Below are 14,233 nucleotides of genomic sequence, written 5' to 3'. Positions count from 1 at the left end.
TATGTATGAACTCACTGTATTCTCAGTACTGGAATTGGGCTAAAGCGTCTTCTTTCTCCTGACACTCACAATATAGTCTTAAATTCAAAAATATAGGTCAGTGTACACAGTTGCAGCGTGTTTTTTTCAGAAGAAAGTGCAGAAAAAAGACATGTTATTTTTTTTTTAACACAGTTTATTCCAAGCACAGGAGTCATATTTTGGTCTCTCACATCACCAGTTATTGGCACATTTTAATCCCATTCAAAATTAAACACAACAAATATCCTTGTTAGAAAACAAACAAAAAAACAAAAAAACAGGAGAAGTGCAGGGTGTACTGTATGTATGGTGGAGGGAGTGTTGTGAAAATGACCTTAATATGTCCTGTTTACTCTTTAATTACGCTCACAAAAATACCAAACTGATTTATGAAAACTAACTCTACGCTTGAAGTCAGGGAAGCACGAGCAGAACTGGACTGACAACTGGTTATAAGATTAAAGTGGCGACATAATTCGCCACTTTCTGCAGCGCTGGTTTCCACGGGCATCTGTTTAGCATCTTTGAAATGAATACACAGATGGCGCAAGACCTGAAATTCACACATCTGTCATGAGACAAGACCATAAAAATATTTTGTAGCAAAGTCACTGATAGAAATTGGCACTTACTGGTAATGCACATTTACATCTGGGGAGAAGTGCAATGTTTAACAGACACATTCAGCTTTTACACATGGTCCACCTCAGCAAAGGGAATATGCATACAACGAGATGAATGTATGATTTCCAATCAATAAATAATTTGACCAGTTACAGAGAGACTCATCAGCTTCATTTCTGACAAAGAGATGTAACAGCTGGAAAAGGCACTGCACTGTGAGTTAAACATACTGTATCAAAAATAAGGTTTAAAAATCACTAAAACCTCTTTGAGGCTCTTTATATGATTTTTCTAGTTCTTCTCTTTAAATGCTGGCACAGCGGTTTAAATGGGCTGATCCCCTTCTTAATAGCCAAAAAACAACCAAAACAAACATCAACCAAACACAGAAACACTAGGATTGCATCCCTGAGGTGCTAGACCAGACAACCTTCGCCAAGTATAAAAATATCTCATAATAAACCATACTTGACAACAAAAATACGCAACATTAATAAACTATTAAATATTTTAAAATATATTTCAGAAGGGCTGAGATGAATTCCCACAAAAATATCTTTTGGTTTTATAAAGCTCAAAAGGCAGCATGGTTATTCACTGTGGAAAGATTATCTTACATTGTCAAGTGCACTTGCTTTATGCTACCCCTCTGCTAAAGTTCACACTTGAATACTGGAGGGTACAGAGCATAAAGCTGTAAGTGTCACAGTCTCTTCCAGCTGCCTGGGGTTCTGTATAAACAGACCTGTCTGAGGCCTTGGTCCTTCAGTCACCATGTAGTCTCTGCAGGCCTATGTATGTCTAAGGCAGCTAACCCATAAATCCCCACTTCAAAAAGGCCTGCGGAGGTCATGGGCAAGGCAGTGCAGCCTTTCACCTCTTGCTTCCTCCAGCCAAGAGGTAAGCTTACCATACAGAAAGGGAGCTTATTGTTTTACTCAAAAGGGGAATAGCTTATGATACCCAGAGGAATATGCAAATCAGCAGAGAAGGAGGACTTTCTTTAAAAGTCTGCAGTACCTTCCACTTTTCTCATCAGTAAGAGTCCAGCTGCTTTTGCATTCATGCTTATAAAGCTTCATCGAGGCCTTGTCCCTTTCCACTCCAACCCAAGTGTGTTCTAAATTTTTGTTTGAGTCAAGTAAGCCGCCTATCAATCATCCCTCTGCAGTCCTCAGTAATACCGATTGAGGCTCCGTGTCCCTGGGATGTCCGGCTGTCCGTTCATCCAGATCTCCCGGATGATTCGCTCCCTTTCCTCAAGCCTCTGCGCTCTTTCCAGCTCCTCCGCCGACGTGAACACGTTCATGTTGAGCGTACGCTCAAAGCGCCGGTGTCTCCGCGCCGACAGATCTGAGGTGGTGTCCCAGTCTGAGTCCGAGTCGCTGGAATCGGAGGATGAGTCGGGAGGACGCGGTCGTTTCTTGGCGGGAGGCCGCTGGCGGGGCTGGCAGTCGGTGCGACAGGAGATCTGTACTACCAGGGCGAAGAGGGTGAGGAAGAGGCCCAAACACACACCACAGACAAAGAATAGTGCAGCCCTCTCTGGGTGATCTGTTGTACAAGAGAAATTGGAAATTGTTAGTTGACTTTATGAGGAAAATGTGTCGAACACTAAGCTGAGTCTTTCTCACTGGGTTTCTTATTTTTTCCTGACCTGTTTAGTCAGATGCATTTCACTCAGTGTAATGAACATTGTCTGCACAGCAAGTGTTCACGTGGCTTGGTTTAGTTAAGATGTCTTACAGATTCTGCTACTCCTGGTTTTCATCTTCAGCAGATGTCACAGCTCTGATGGGGTCTGTGTTTCCCCACTGAAAAAACCAAAGTGACTCTAGCTCCATTAGTACGAGACGAGAACGGCTCTCCCTTTTCAATGAATGAATGCCATTTTCAGCTTTGAATCCTTCGTGTCTTACTTGCATTTTGCATGCAGGTACTTTGCATTTGCACTTTGAATGCATCCAGCTCAACTGCAGACACTTCTGTTTATATTATTGTTCATTAATATAATCAATTTCATTTCTCTTTTACCATTAAGACGTTGAGAATTTTTCTTGAAATCCTAACATGCAACCTTTTTTGCATTCTGAGGAAACCTTTAGAGAAAGCTAAAAGCTAAGTGATCTAAGTAACCACCTGAGCTCATGTTCACTGCATGCCTTGTGTATTTATCTGACCTTCTGTGCTGCACATTTCACTATGTATAAACTGTTTATAGCAGGAAACAGGCAAACTATTTCAGTGACTGTTTTAGCAGCTGCTTAGAGCTGGTGACCCACACTGTGTAATGTATAGAGACATTATCGCTGCTTACATCCTCTGGCCCACATTTACCCACCTATTAGTGAGAAGAAATGGGAAACGGGGATTTTACACACATCAATCCATGCAGTGCAATCCCGTGGTCACTAATCTCATGGGCCAAGAAGCAACCAGGAGCTGATAATGCTCTTGAACACAGAGATCCAGCCTTATTGTTTGCTAACAGAGCAACAAGAATCCCTGCGGTGGAACTGTATCTCTTTCCCAAAGAGATCAAGTTTCTTTCGTCCGCCCCTTTATTTCCCGAGGGGCCGCCACAGCGGTTGGATCTGCATATTTCGATTCGGCACAGATTTTACGCCGGATACCCTTCCTGGTGCACCCCTCCCATTTATCCAGGCTGCAAGGTGAATGCATTAACCTTTACACTGTGTGGCTACTCCCTAAGCAGATGCAGTTAAGATCTCTAAAAGTCTAACTGCCAGAGATTACGCTACACATGTGATGTTACAGTAGATTTCAGAACAATGTTACCCGACCTGATATGTAAGTGTAGGCTGCCAATGCGTTACTAATGAGGGCCATGTTGCCACTCGATGTTGAGTTGATGATGGGATTCATGTCCGGGGGACGCAATGGACTTTCTTCTCTTTCTTCTCCTCCTTTTCCGTTTTCAAAAGACTTTTCCTCGTCGGCGTTGGTCTCCCTGGGTTTCTTCCTTTCTGGAAAAAAATGTAAATTAACAGGACATGAGTACACAATGAGTAGTTTACAGCAGCTACATGTACAGTTACATTATGATGGTGATGCTTTTACAGTAAATCCAGAATCTGCTGTTGCTGATTCATTGTAATGACATCAGTCTCAGTCGCCTACAGTCTCACAGTGGTTTGGGGGAGATTTTATCGCATAAATTTTCTAAAAAGATGCGTCACGCATAAGACACACATACACGCACACACGTACACATTCACAGGGAGCTTTGTGATTCAGAAGATAACACGACATCCTTTTCTGTAATTCATTCTGACTCAGGTCATTAAGAAACAGAGAACCACATGGAAAAGTTTGTACTCTGGAGACATTTCAAAAGCTTCCCAAAATCTTAGAAAAAATGTTTCTATTTATAGATGGGAACGACTACTTCCTGCTCTAGATTTTTCTTTTTTTTTTTTACTTCTTTCAGTGTTTACCAGCTGGGTTTTGTTGTGCACTCACTGCAAAGAGAGTGTGTGAAAGAGAGAGAAAACAGGAGCACCATGAATTAATTAGGGGGATTCATACTCATGTTACAGCTGCCTTTAGTTTACCTGACGTAGTTGTTTATGGGGTAGCGTGGAACTACTGCAAGTTTAGCTCCACTGAAAAAAAGCAACCAAACCTCAGACAGTCAAAATAAACAGAAGCATTTAGTTTAGTGACCTGAGCTCTCTCTCTCTGTGTGTGTGGTTGCATAGTCATTTTTACATGCTTTATTTCTTTTGTCAATGAAGGTAAGCATACTCTGGTGATTTGTCACACGCAGGAATGACCTCTAATTGTAGAGTCTCTAAGGTGTGTCGGGCTCTCTTTATCTGATAAATGCAGTTTATACTGGAAGTGCTCGCTGATGAGGTAAATGCTTCCACCTGGACCTACGGCTATGTTGCACACATGAGCTAACGTTCAACCGCAATCTGTCTCAACTCACAGAAAACAGACAACTTTTGTCACATTATCAATGAAAATATAAAATACGTTGTTGTTATACTGTTGTCTCTACGAAACAATACATTTGTGTTCAGAGGACTAGCATTCCTGTGGGAAACTAAAGACACCCTTCTTACTTCCTTAGGCAATAAGAGCATACATACCAGCCAGATATTGCTAATCAAATGCACTTCATTAACTGACAGTCAGCAAGTGTTAGCACCTCTATAAAAACAAAAGTGTTGTCAGTTCATTGGTCCAGTGTGTTCAGGTGTGTGTTAACACGACATCCCAGTGAATTCAACCTAAGATCATGTCGTGCAATGCACAAAAAAAGAGCTTGACTTCAATGAAATAAATGGAAAAAGAAAAGTCAAGTAATCTGTGTGAACTGCACAGCAGCAATGCCACATCAAGAAGCAGCTGGAACCAAAGATGGAGACAATAAAAAGTTCAGTGTTTGTGTTTGTGCCATATGATGTTTACAAAGCTGTATTTTAACTTGTACACATAAAACCAATTTTGCAAGGATAGGAAATAAACAAGACTGCATTCGAAATCCATGTTTATATATATAATGGTATTCCTCTAAAAGCTATGATATCATGGTCTTAAGCATCACATAGTTTTGCTGAATTATAGTAACAAGCACATAAGTGTACAGAGTGAGGAATATATGATAACAGCGATAGAAAAGGCATAATTTATCAAGGCACAACACACAAAGCTTTTAAAATCTGAGAAATCAAAATTGAATGAGAAAATTAATATTTATATTAATCCATGTATGATTAATATAAATATCCTTATTAGCTTAAGATGGGAAGCAAATGGATACAAGTAGTTTATTAGTGGTGCATTAGTCTAAAAGTTCAAATCTGCCTCTTCAATTATGCATGTACTCACTTGTGTTATATAGTAAATACAGTAAGTAGTGTTTTTATGGTATGCCACTTCCTGGACTATTTTTTGGCAGAGGGCAGTGACTTCCTGGAGCCTTTGCTGTCTGCATGGCTACCTTTGGTGATCAAGCAAAAAGATTCAATCTATGTCAACATACCCATCATTTTGTGCAGTCTAACATTAACTAAAGAGAAATGCTAAAGTAAGAAGAACAAGGCACCTGAATTTACAGTGAATCACATCTTTATTTGGTTGAATATTTCTTTTGAAAACCTCGTCTTCGCCCTGTTTTATCTGCTATCACACAATCTCACAAAAAAGGTTATTCCAGAGTTAGTTTTTGAGCAGTGCGTACATTCGTGGCAATAAGGAGGAGAAATTCATGCATCAGGAACCGTCAGCGCTACAGCACACGTCTTCTGTCCTCTACCTCTCTTAACTGCTCATTCATTCTTCTATCCTCCTAATCAGCACAGTGCCAGTAGCCTAGCAGAGTAATTAGTGTGCTGGATGCAGGCCACCATTGCTCATGAATAAAGCTTTGTTTAAGTTTCTTTCTTGCTGGCGTCTATTCTTTTTCATTCTCTCATTCCGTTGTTCTTGGTCATTCATTCTCTGGGAATTTGAAAGCCTGACTTAGGTTGTTGTACATGCAGTGCAATCATTGGTTGTTGGGAAGGAGTATATTGTGAGTACCATCAATCAGAAAGGATCCATATGGAAACAGTTGAACTTGTGTTACTTTGAAAACGCACACAACCACGCTCTGACTTAAGACCTGAATTAGATCAAGGTCTGATGCTCAAGAGGCCTCAAACCTGTTTAGCGTTAACTACATTTCATGGGGGGGTGGGGGGTGAGAGTGTATGAGCTTATACACTATAGTTGTCATTTGTCTCACCTGGAACAGTGTCAGGGCTTTTGACTGAGCTCCCCTCAGGAGGGCTGTCTCCCACTATGTTAGGGTCATGGGCGCTGGGTGCTGGGTGGTAGGCTGGTGGTCTGGGGCCCTGCTCGTGGAGCAACTTCTTTGGGACTACAAAGAGAAGGAAGTAAAGCAAGGAAGGGGTGTTTAGGGAAAAGAAAGACAGAACAGAGCATAATTAGACAATGCAGTATTGGAGTATTTGTAGGTAAAGGAGGTAAAGGGCAATGCAGTATTTGTAAAGCAATATACTGGATTATATTTTCAAAGCAACCAGTTTTTGATCAGAACTATCTTCTTCTCTACCCTCTAGTGCACACAGCTGTGCAGTCTGTCGTATTTGTTGCTGTTGTTGATAAGGATTAAGACTCACATCAACTGCTGATTCATTTCATTAGGAGTCAAACAAAGGTAAACATACTCAAGAGTATGCTGTCACCGACGGTGTCAGACAGCGTTGTGGCCATGATTCACACACTCTTCCGGACCATGCATGCAAGTTCCCAAAAGTTACGCTGCCCCCGCCATCACAACCCCCCAACCTAACAGTGTCCTGTTAGTCAAGGAAGTTTCACCCAGACACAAACCTACTGGGCTATACATTCCTGCCGGCTCACATGTGGTTTCGGAGGCCGAGCCGTGCTCCGGTCACCGTGTTTGTCCGCTCTGTCAGACTGGCTGACCATTCACAGCTGAACAGATGACTGTCTGTCCAGCTGTTGGTCATTCTTGCATTTTCACTGCTGTTTGCGAACAACGGCCACAAAGACAAATCTGCTGCTTTTTCCCCCCGGGAGATCATCAGTACTAATAGTAAAATTATGACATGAAAATTGGGGTAAAAATTCAGCATTTGCTTAAAGGACGACGATAAACACGCTGATCAAATTACCAGAGACGTATTTTGGCAGTGATCCAAGAGCCAATCAAAGCACAGGAAGGAGCAGAGCAGGCCACACTCCCCCGTTGCACTGGATGCTGCTTTCGGCTTGTGCACATTTTTCCAGTTGTAGGCAATGATGAAAAGATTGCATGATACAATTTGTGTAATTATACTGTGACATTTTGCCTTTATCGGATATTGGACAGTACTGTCTGATAAGAAATGCTGGTGGCCACAGTTACATGATCTTCGTACTAAACCTGTTCTTCCACAACAGGACAATTAAGCAGACAAAGAGCTCTCTTTGAAGAAGCAATAAATAAAGATGGAGGATATGGCTGCTTAAGTAAACCAGTATGTTGCCTCTACTTTGCAGGATGCATTTATGGTGTTTAAGACCAAATTAATATGCAAACCATTTTCTTAAGGTTGACTTGGTAGATTTTTGTGCCGTGCATCAAAGAAGAATGAGACAACACGGAAAAAATGTGAGTCTTAACACGGAAATGTGGTCAGAAACTTGTAAATAACTCATGAAAGAATAAAGTTACATTGAATCCAAGCACTCCATTGTTTTTCTTGTGACATTACCAATAAGTTTGATGTGTCACATGGCCCTCTTCCTATTTAAAAAACAAATGTATCCAAGATGGCCGACTTCTAAATGGCCACCATGGTCACCACCCATCTTGCCCCCTCACATATACTAATGTGCCACAAACAGGACTTTAATATCACCAGCCATTCCCATGTTATTACGGTGTATCCATATAAATGGCCCACCCTGTACAATCAATACCATTTTAACTTCTGACAATTAAACAGAGAGAGCAATAGACATGAAAAAGACGTTTTTCTTACAGCAGTTTAAAGACTGCACTTAAAGTAGTTTCAACAGCTCTTGTTCCTGGAGGACTTGGATCTAACAGGTCTGACTTTAACCTCCTCAACATCAAGTAACAACCAGTATATGATTTCTGATCTTTGTTTCAGTTTAAAGAAGACCATTAGCAATGTAGTTTCTCACCAGTTGTATAAACATACATGTATATTTGTATTTTTACATATTCTTGGGCAAAATACTGAAATCAGTGCTGCTCCTGATGTGTGAATGTTAGATAGAAAGCATTTGTATAAATTTGTGTGTGAATGATGAATGAAAAATGTTATTTAAAGCACTTTGAATGCTTGAGTAGAAAAGTGAAAATAAGATTTTCATATCTGTAAAAAACTTTATATAATTGTGTTATCTCGTGTGTGATCTGTCAACAGAAAAGATTTTTAAAAATCAGACTTAGAAGCCCAAACTAACCTGGTTTGGTTGGGTCAAACTGAGAGGATATAAAAAAAAAAAGCAAAATTAAGAAGTGAGATTTGGCCTGGCAGGTTCCCTTGTTCCTTCTCATCAGTCTGACACACTAATCACAGGGCTTTACAACTCCCCCACTGCCATGTTGCCGTGGTGCCATGCCACGCCCTTATTATAGGCTTCTGATTGGTCCTAATTGGCTGCACATGTGGACCAGAGTCATAGCTGAAGAGGGGACAATGTGGCTTATACACACTGTGAAACATGCATTTTCCTCACTAACAAAAGACTATGTAATCGGATGCATTACCTGGCCAATGCACATGCACACACAGTCCATCAATCATCCAAAACAATAGTCTGCCAAGTTTTTCTGTACACTTTATTTGCTAACAAAAAACGGTACAGTATAGTATAGTATATTGACTGCTGCCTTTCTAAAAATAAGTGTCAAAAAGCTAAAACCCCTCAAAATAAGCGACCGCAAACCACGCTTAAGGAGCCAAGCATTTAAACTAAATCAGTAAAAGAGAGACAGAGGAGTGCAAGGGAGCGAAACCCAGCACATAAATCACACTCTCCAGCCTTCGTTATAATGACATGGTCACATAAATGTGGAGCAAATGAGTCCTCGAACTTCTTAATATAACTCTGTTACATGGGATCTGTCCCAGAACTGTACCTCTCAGAGCCCTGGATCGCCACAGGGAGCGAAGATACGAGGCGGGAAAGAGTGCCCTTAACAATGGGCTGTGTTTACACTGGCAGAGCCCAGCTTTGTTTTCACTGGGCTCTGCAGGCCAGAGAGTGTGTGCATGTCTGTATGTGTCTGTGTTTGTGAGCCATATGCTGACCATTGCAGAACACAGTTGGGACAAAGCCCTATAAGCCAGAAGGGATATAATGAAATATTAAACCATAGTAAATCTCAAAGACCTCGGCCAATAATTTGCACATACTTTTGCCTTTATGGGTTTAGACGGGAGACTGCTGAAGACTAGATGTTTGAGGTATTGTTTAAGGGCATCCTTGATGGTTGGTCAGCTTCAGCCGCCTAAAATTTGACCCCAAAAATGAGCGCAAGAAACTGTAAAATAGACATGGAGACACTGCATAGAGATGGGAGTCGTTTCCCGTGTCAGAAACTTCCAGAGTTTGTTTCAAATGAGATATTTATCATTTCAAAAATAGCTTGACTCTTTAATCTGTTGTATAATGGATAATAAACACGGTTAGATGGCAAAACACATAACAGATTGGGTAATACATTTTTCTTAAATGGACTCTTCAAAAGAACCAGTAGACTGACACAATGTGCACGCACACGTGTGCATGTGTGTAGGAAGTCTGAGCAAAAAGGTCTGGTTTTCATCAGCACACAGCCAGTGCCAACTTAATCTACGACATTAAAGTGCTGGTTAAGGCTCCACTTTCACTTGATACACAAATAAAGGCAGTGCCTCAAAAAACTCAATGTTTATGGACACTCAGATTCACAAAATGCTTTTAATGTTCTATTATGTCCTTTCAAGTCTCTGCTTCCCACACAGGCAGGCATGTAGACAGACATCTGCATGCACATACTCATGAAGCCATCCACCAACCCGTACACATACACACACACAGTCATTTTTCACTTAGCTAATGGCATTCCTGCAAAATAACATGCAAGGTGAATAGGGCAGAAGCTGAAGGTGTTGAGATTGCATTCCACCTCTCCCTCCCTTTGCTCTTTCTCTCCAACCCACAGCGTAACACTCTAACACCATCCAGCTGACAGCAGCTTATTGAGCTTGGGTATCACTGTGTGTGTGTGTGTGTGTGTGTGTGTGTGTGTGTGTGTGTGTGTGTGTGTGTGTGTGTGTGTGTGTGTGTGTGTGTGTGAATGAGAGAGAGAGAGAGAGAGAGCACATTTAATAGCAGTGTGGGAGGCTGCCAGTATTCAATAAGCAGCATGATTTTGCATTTTCCAGATAAGAATGGTATAAAACAACATAAGTGCATAAGTGTAATACAAAGCTGGGGTCTTACAGCCATGTTTGTACTACTTCGACCTCACACTGTGAAAATTTATGTTTTTTTTTCTAAATATCCCCGTGCTTGCATGATTGAGAGCGCGTGTGTCGGTGAGCATGATTAACACACTCACTCTCGTCTTATTTATACAAAGTAGACCAGCTTTTGCACCAGTAATGTGAACTCTACCAAGGGACTGGTGGTCTACACCAAAGACCTTTCCTGGTTCTGCTTCCATTTTTATGCGAGTTTGAGGAATCCAAATTTCTTATATTACTCCATTAGGTTCAGTAGCAGTGTACATGCATGTGTGTACAAAAATACTGCACAATGAGACTGTGGTATCCATAAAGGAGAATGCCAGTGGTTTTAGTTCATTAAATATAAATGGTATCAAATTTACACAACTTGACTGTTTTATGATGCATGCTGTAAGTCTTACATTTACTTTCTAGATCAGAATAGCTGTAAATTTACATTTTATGCTACATTAGCTCAAAGACATGCTAAAAGGTTAGTTTTCACAAAACAACCACTTTTTGCCTCCCACACCTGTAAAATACAGAACCTAAAGATGTTAAACTTTACTTTGTGCTCAAAATAATTCTTGAGTCTTTCTAAATGTCTTTCAAAGTTTTTCTTTGGACATTGGCTGCTTTTTCACTCATTTTCAATCTAGTCCTTCTATGTGACTTGGGTATTTTATTTGTTTGTAAGGCCACCTAACATGACCTATGAATCATTCAAGCATAAAAGGCACCTAACTCAAGAGATACACACTGGAGGCTCTGTCATGGTTTGGGGCTGAATTTCAGCCAATGCTTTTGGGGATCTTGCCAAAACTCATTGAAAAGTGCTGTCAGATTTCGATCCAACATGCGGCATCATTTGGAAAGCATCTAAATGGCAATGACTCAATTTCTGAGCATGACAAACATCCTCAAACATATTGCTGTAAAAGCATACGTGCATAGGAAAACACACAGTCGAACACTATCAATCATGGATTACCCTCCTGAGTTCCCAGACCCTGACATTGAGTAAGCAGTATGGGATCATCTTTATAGGGAATGCGACAAAGGGCAGGCGACATCCAGAGAAGAGCTTTTATTGTCCCTCGGGAAGCTTGTTAGAATTTTGCCTCATGTACTTTATTTCCATGTATGCTTTCAGATGTTTCAATAAATTACTGCATGTATTTCCCCTTCTCCTAGAAAAACATTAAAAAAAAACCAGATTAAGAATTTGAAAAAACTTTGAGAAAATTTGAGAATCAAACCTCACATCTTGGAGGGGCGGAGAAACCTTTTCTCCTTTATGTTTTGGCTCAGATGCTTAAATGAATAATGCAAAAAGTTGCGTCAAGTTATCTTGTCAGTGTGGATTGTTAAAGCTCGAAATAAAAGAAGGCCATGTCCTGATGAAGCTTTTCTAATATGCAATAATGCAGGTATGCAGTCTGTGTAAGACCCATTATGAAGGTGATAGAGTCTAAAAGCATCCAGAGTCAGGATACTGTGGGTTGGGAATGCATTCCAGAATGGAGAGAGTGGAACAGCTCAAAACCCCAAACCCTGCGTAGAATTTTTCCCCACTTACTCTAATGGATAACACACAACCCTCTGCTGTGAGATACCCACAAATGCTAATGTATGCAAACACACATACACACAGACGCCCCGGCATGGGACCTCAACATGAACACTCTCACTTCACCACAACCATTGGTTAAACTTCCAAATCCCAGCCGTGTGGGATATTTAAACAGTCCACACACACAGTTGGCATCATCCACACAGATTCAGAGATAGAAATAGATGCTCTGTTGACAGCGCGGGGGTCATAACAATCAGTGAGAAAATCACTCAGCTGTGGAGCTATCCCCTCAGACCCCACACAGACACATGCTAGAGTTTATATCTTCACCCATGACCTCACTCCGAGTTTTAAGCATGCATTAAAAAAGTAGGCAGTGAACAGATCCACTCAGCCTGCATATGAACCAAAGACAGCCCAACTTGTGTCTCCTGCTATGTTAACATGACATATTTCTCCATTTATAACACCTATCCAGAACACACTTTTAATGCTGGAAGTGTACTTAAATGACCATCTCTTCCACCCACTTTCTTTACATACCTAACACACTGCTACTCCCAAATCTTTATTGGCTGGATATGGGAGAGTCGGGCCACACTAGAGATCAGCAAAAGCTCAGCATTATCTGATGTTCCACTGGGCAAACAAGGATGAGACCAGCGCTGAATCATCAAATCAAGCCACCCGCCTAAACGCACTCCTTCATGTCAGTGTTGTGAGGTAATGGGATACTGAGTTTTTAGTGTGCAGAGGGCTGATGAGACCAGCAAATGACGTAGTCCTTTTGCATACAGGACAGAGGGCGTGAGTTACTGAAACAAAGCAGAGAGGGAAAAAATAGTTGTGAAATAGTCGTGCCGTCTAAAATCCACACGTGACAGAAATAAAGGCAACAGCTTTCAACAAGCATGTTCCAACATATGTCAAGGATGATCTAAACAATGGTGCTATCTTTAGCTGCAAGCAACAACTGGCTGTGCAAGGCAGTTAATAAAATCAACACTTGGCAACATGAAGTCTACTGGGGACCTGCTACTTCAATGAAAGATAAACTGTGATGCTACTCTGAAAAATTATGATCATTTTTTATCATTTTTTGTCATATACAAATGAATCAGTGTAAGTCTTTGTGTACTGTTTAGTCAACTTTATTAAAGGTTGGCAGTTACTAAGCATGTTGGCAGTCCACATTCTTTCATTCTCGCTCAGTCTCTTGCACGCCTGAACAAAAGACTTCGTTAAGCTTTAAATTAGCAGTGACAGACGAAGCTCTAAAGTGACAAAAAGACAAGTTAATGCCAATATCATTCATACTGACGTGAAATGCTCAATTAAATTACTTTAATTTTCCACTTCAGCTCCCTCCTTGCCATCTGTTCATGGAGGAATGATCTGTAAGCCTGCCTTAACAGAATATATGCCATCAGTACTAAGCCAACGTTTTTGTCAGTGATATAATAGGATCAACAACAAATGAGTGGATAATGATGATGAGCTCCTCTCTATTTAAGGGTACCCTCCATATAAGTCAGCTTTCTTCTGATTGGCTCCCCTTTGCAAACAAAAGGACCGGCGAGCAGGTGTGTGGAGCTGTCTGAAACAGAGCATTTAGAGCAACCTTAAGCCTGAGCTTTTGGATGACCTAATATAATAAAAATGTAACACTATAACTGATACAAGCCACTTTATTAGATACACCTGCGCCTCAAAACAAATAGGCAATCAGTGAATTTTGGCATGTAGACAAGGTCAAGGCAACCTGCTGAAGTTCTAGCTGAGCATTAGAGTGTTGTAGCAACATGTTTTATGAGACTTTGAATGTGCCATTGTTGTTGGTGCCAGATGGGCTCATCTGATATACTAGGATTTTCTCATACAGCCATCTCTAGGGTTTAAAGGGAATGGTCCAAAAAAGAGAAAATATCCAGTGAGCAGGTTTCCTCTGTGCAAAAATGCTTTGTTGACGCCCCAGGTCAGAGGAAAATGGCCAAACTGCTTC

General features: G+C 40.9%; 1 protein-coding gene across 1 annotated transcript in view; it reads right to left on the bottom strand.

The window, feature by feature from the left end:
* Window positions 1–169: 169 nt before the first annotated feature.
* The window catches only part of eva1aa (eva-1 homolog A, regulator of programmed cell death a), a 76,902-nt gene continuing 62,838 nt past the window's right edge, over window positions 170–14,233 (bottom strand). Inside the window, exons 6-8 of the mRNA XM_082504636.1 lie at window positions 6,404–6,538; window positions 3,450–3,632; window positions 170–2,199 (exon numbers count right to left, since the gene is read on the bottom strand). Of these exons, the coding sequence (XP_082360762.1) occupies window positions 1,820–2,199; window positions 3,450–3,632; window positions 6,404–6,538 (698 nt within the window). The 3' untranslated portion in view covers window positions 170–1,819. The remainder of the gene's footprint in view (window positions 2,200–3,449; window positions 3,633–6,403; window positions 6,539–14,233) is intronic.

The sequence above is a fragment of the Aulonocara stuartgranti genome (genome assembly GCF_965226115.1).
Source record: "Aulonocara stuartgranti genome assembly, chromosome: 15".
Lineage (NCBI taxonomy): Eukaryota > Metazoa > Chordata > Actinopteri > Cichliformes > Cichlidae > Aulonocara > Aulonocara stuartgranti.
Note: the sequence above shows the minus strand (reverse complement) of the source record. Positions and strands in the feature narration are given on the sequence as shown.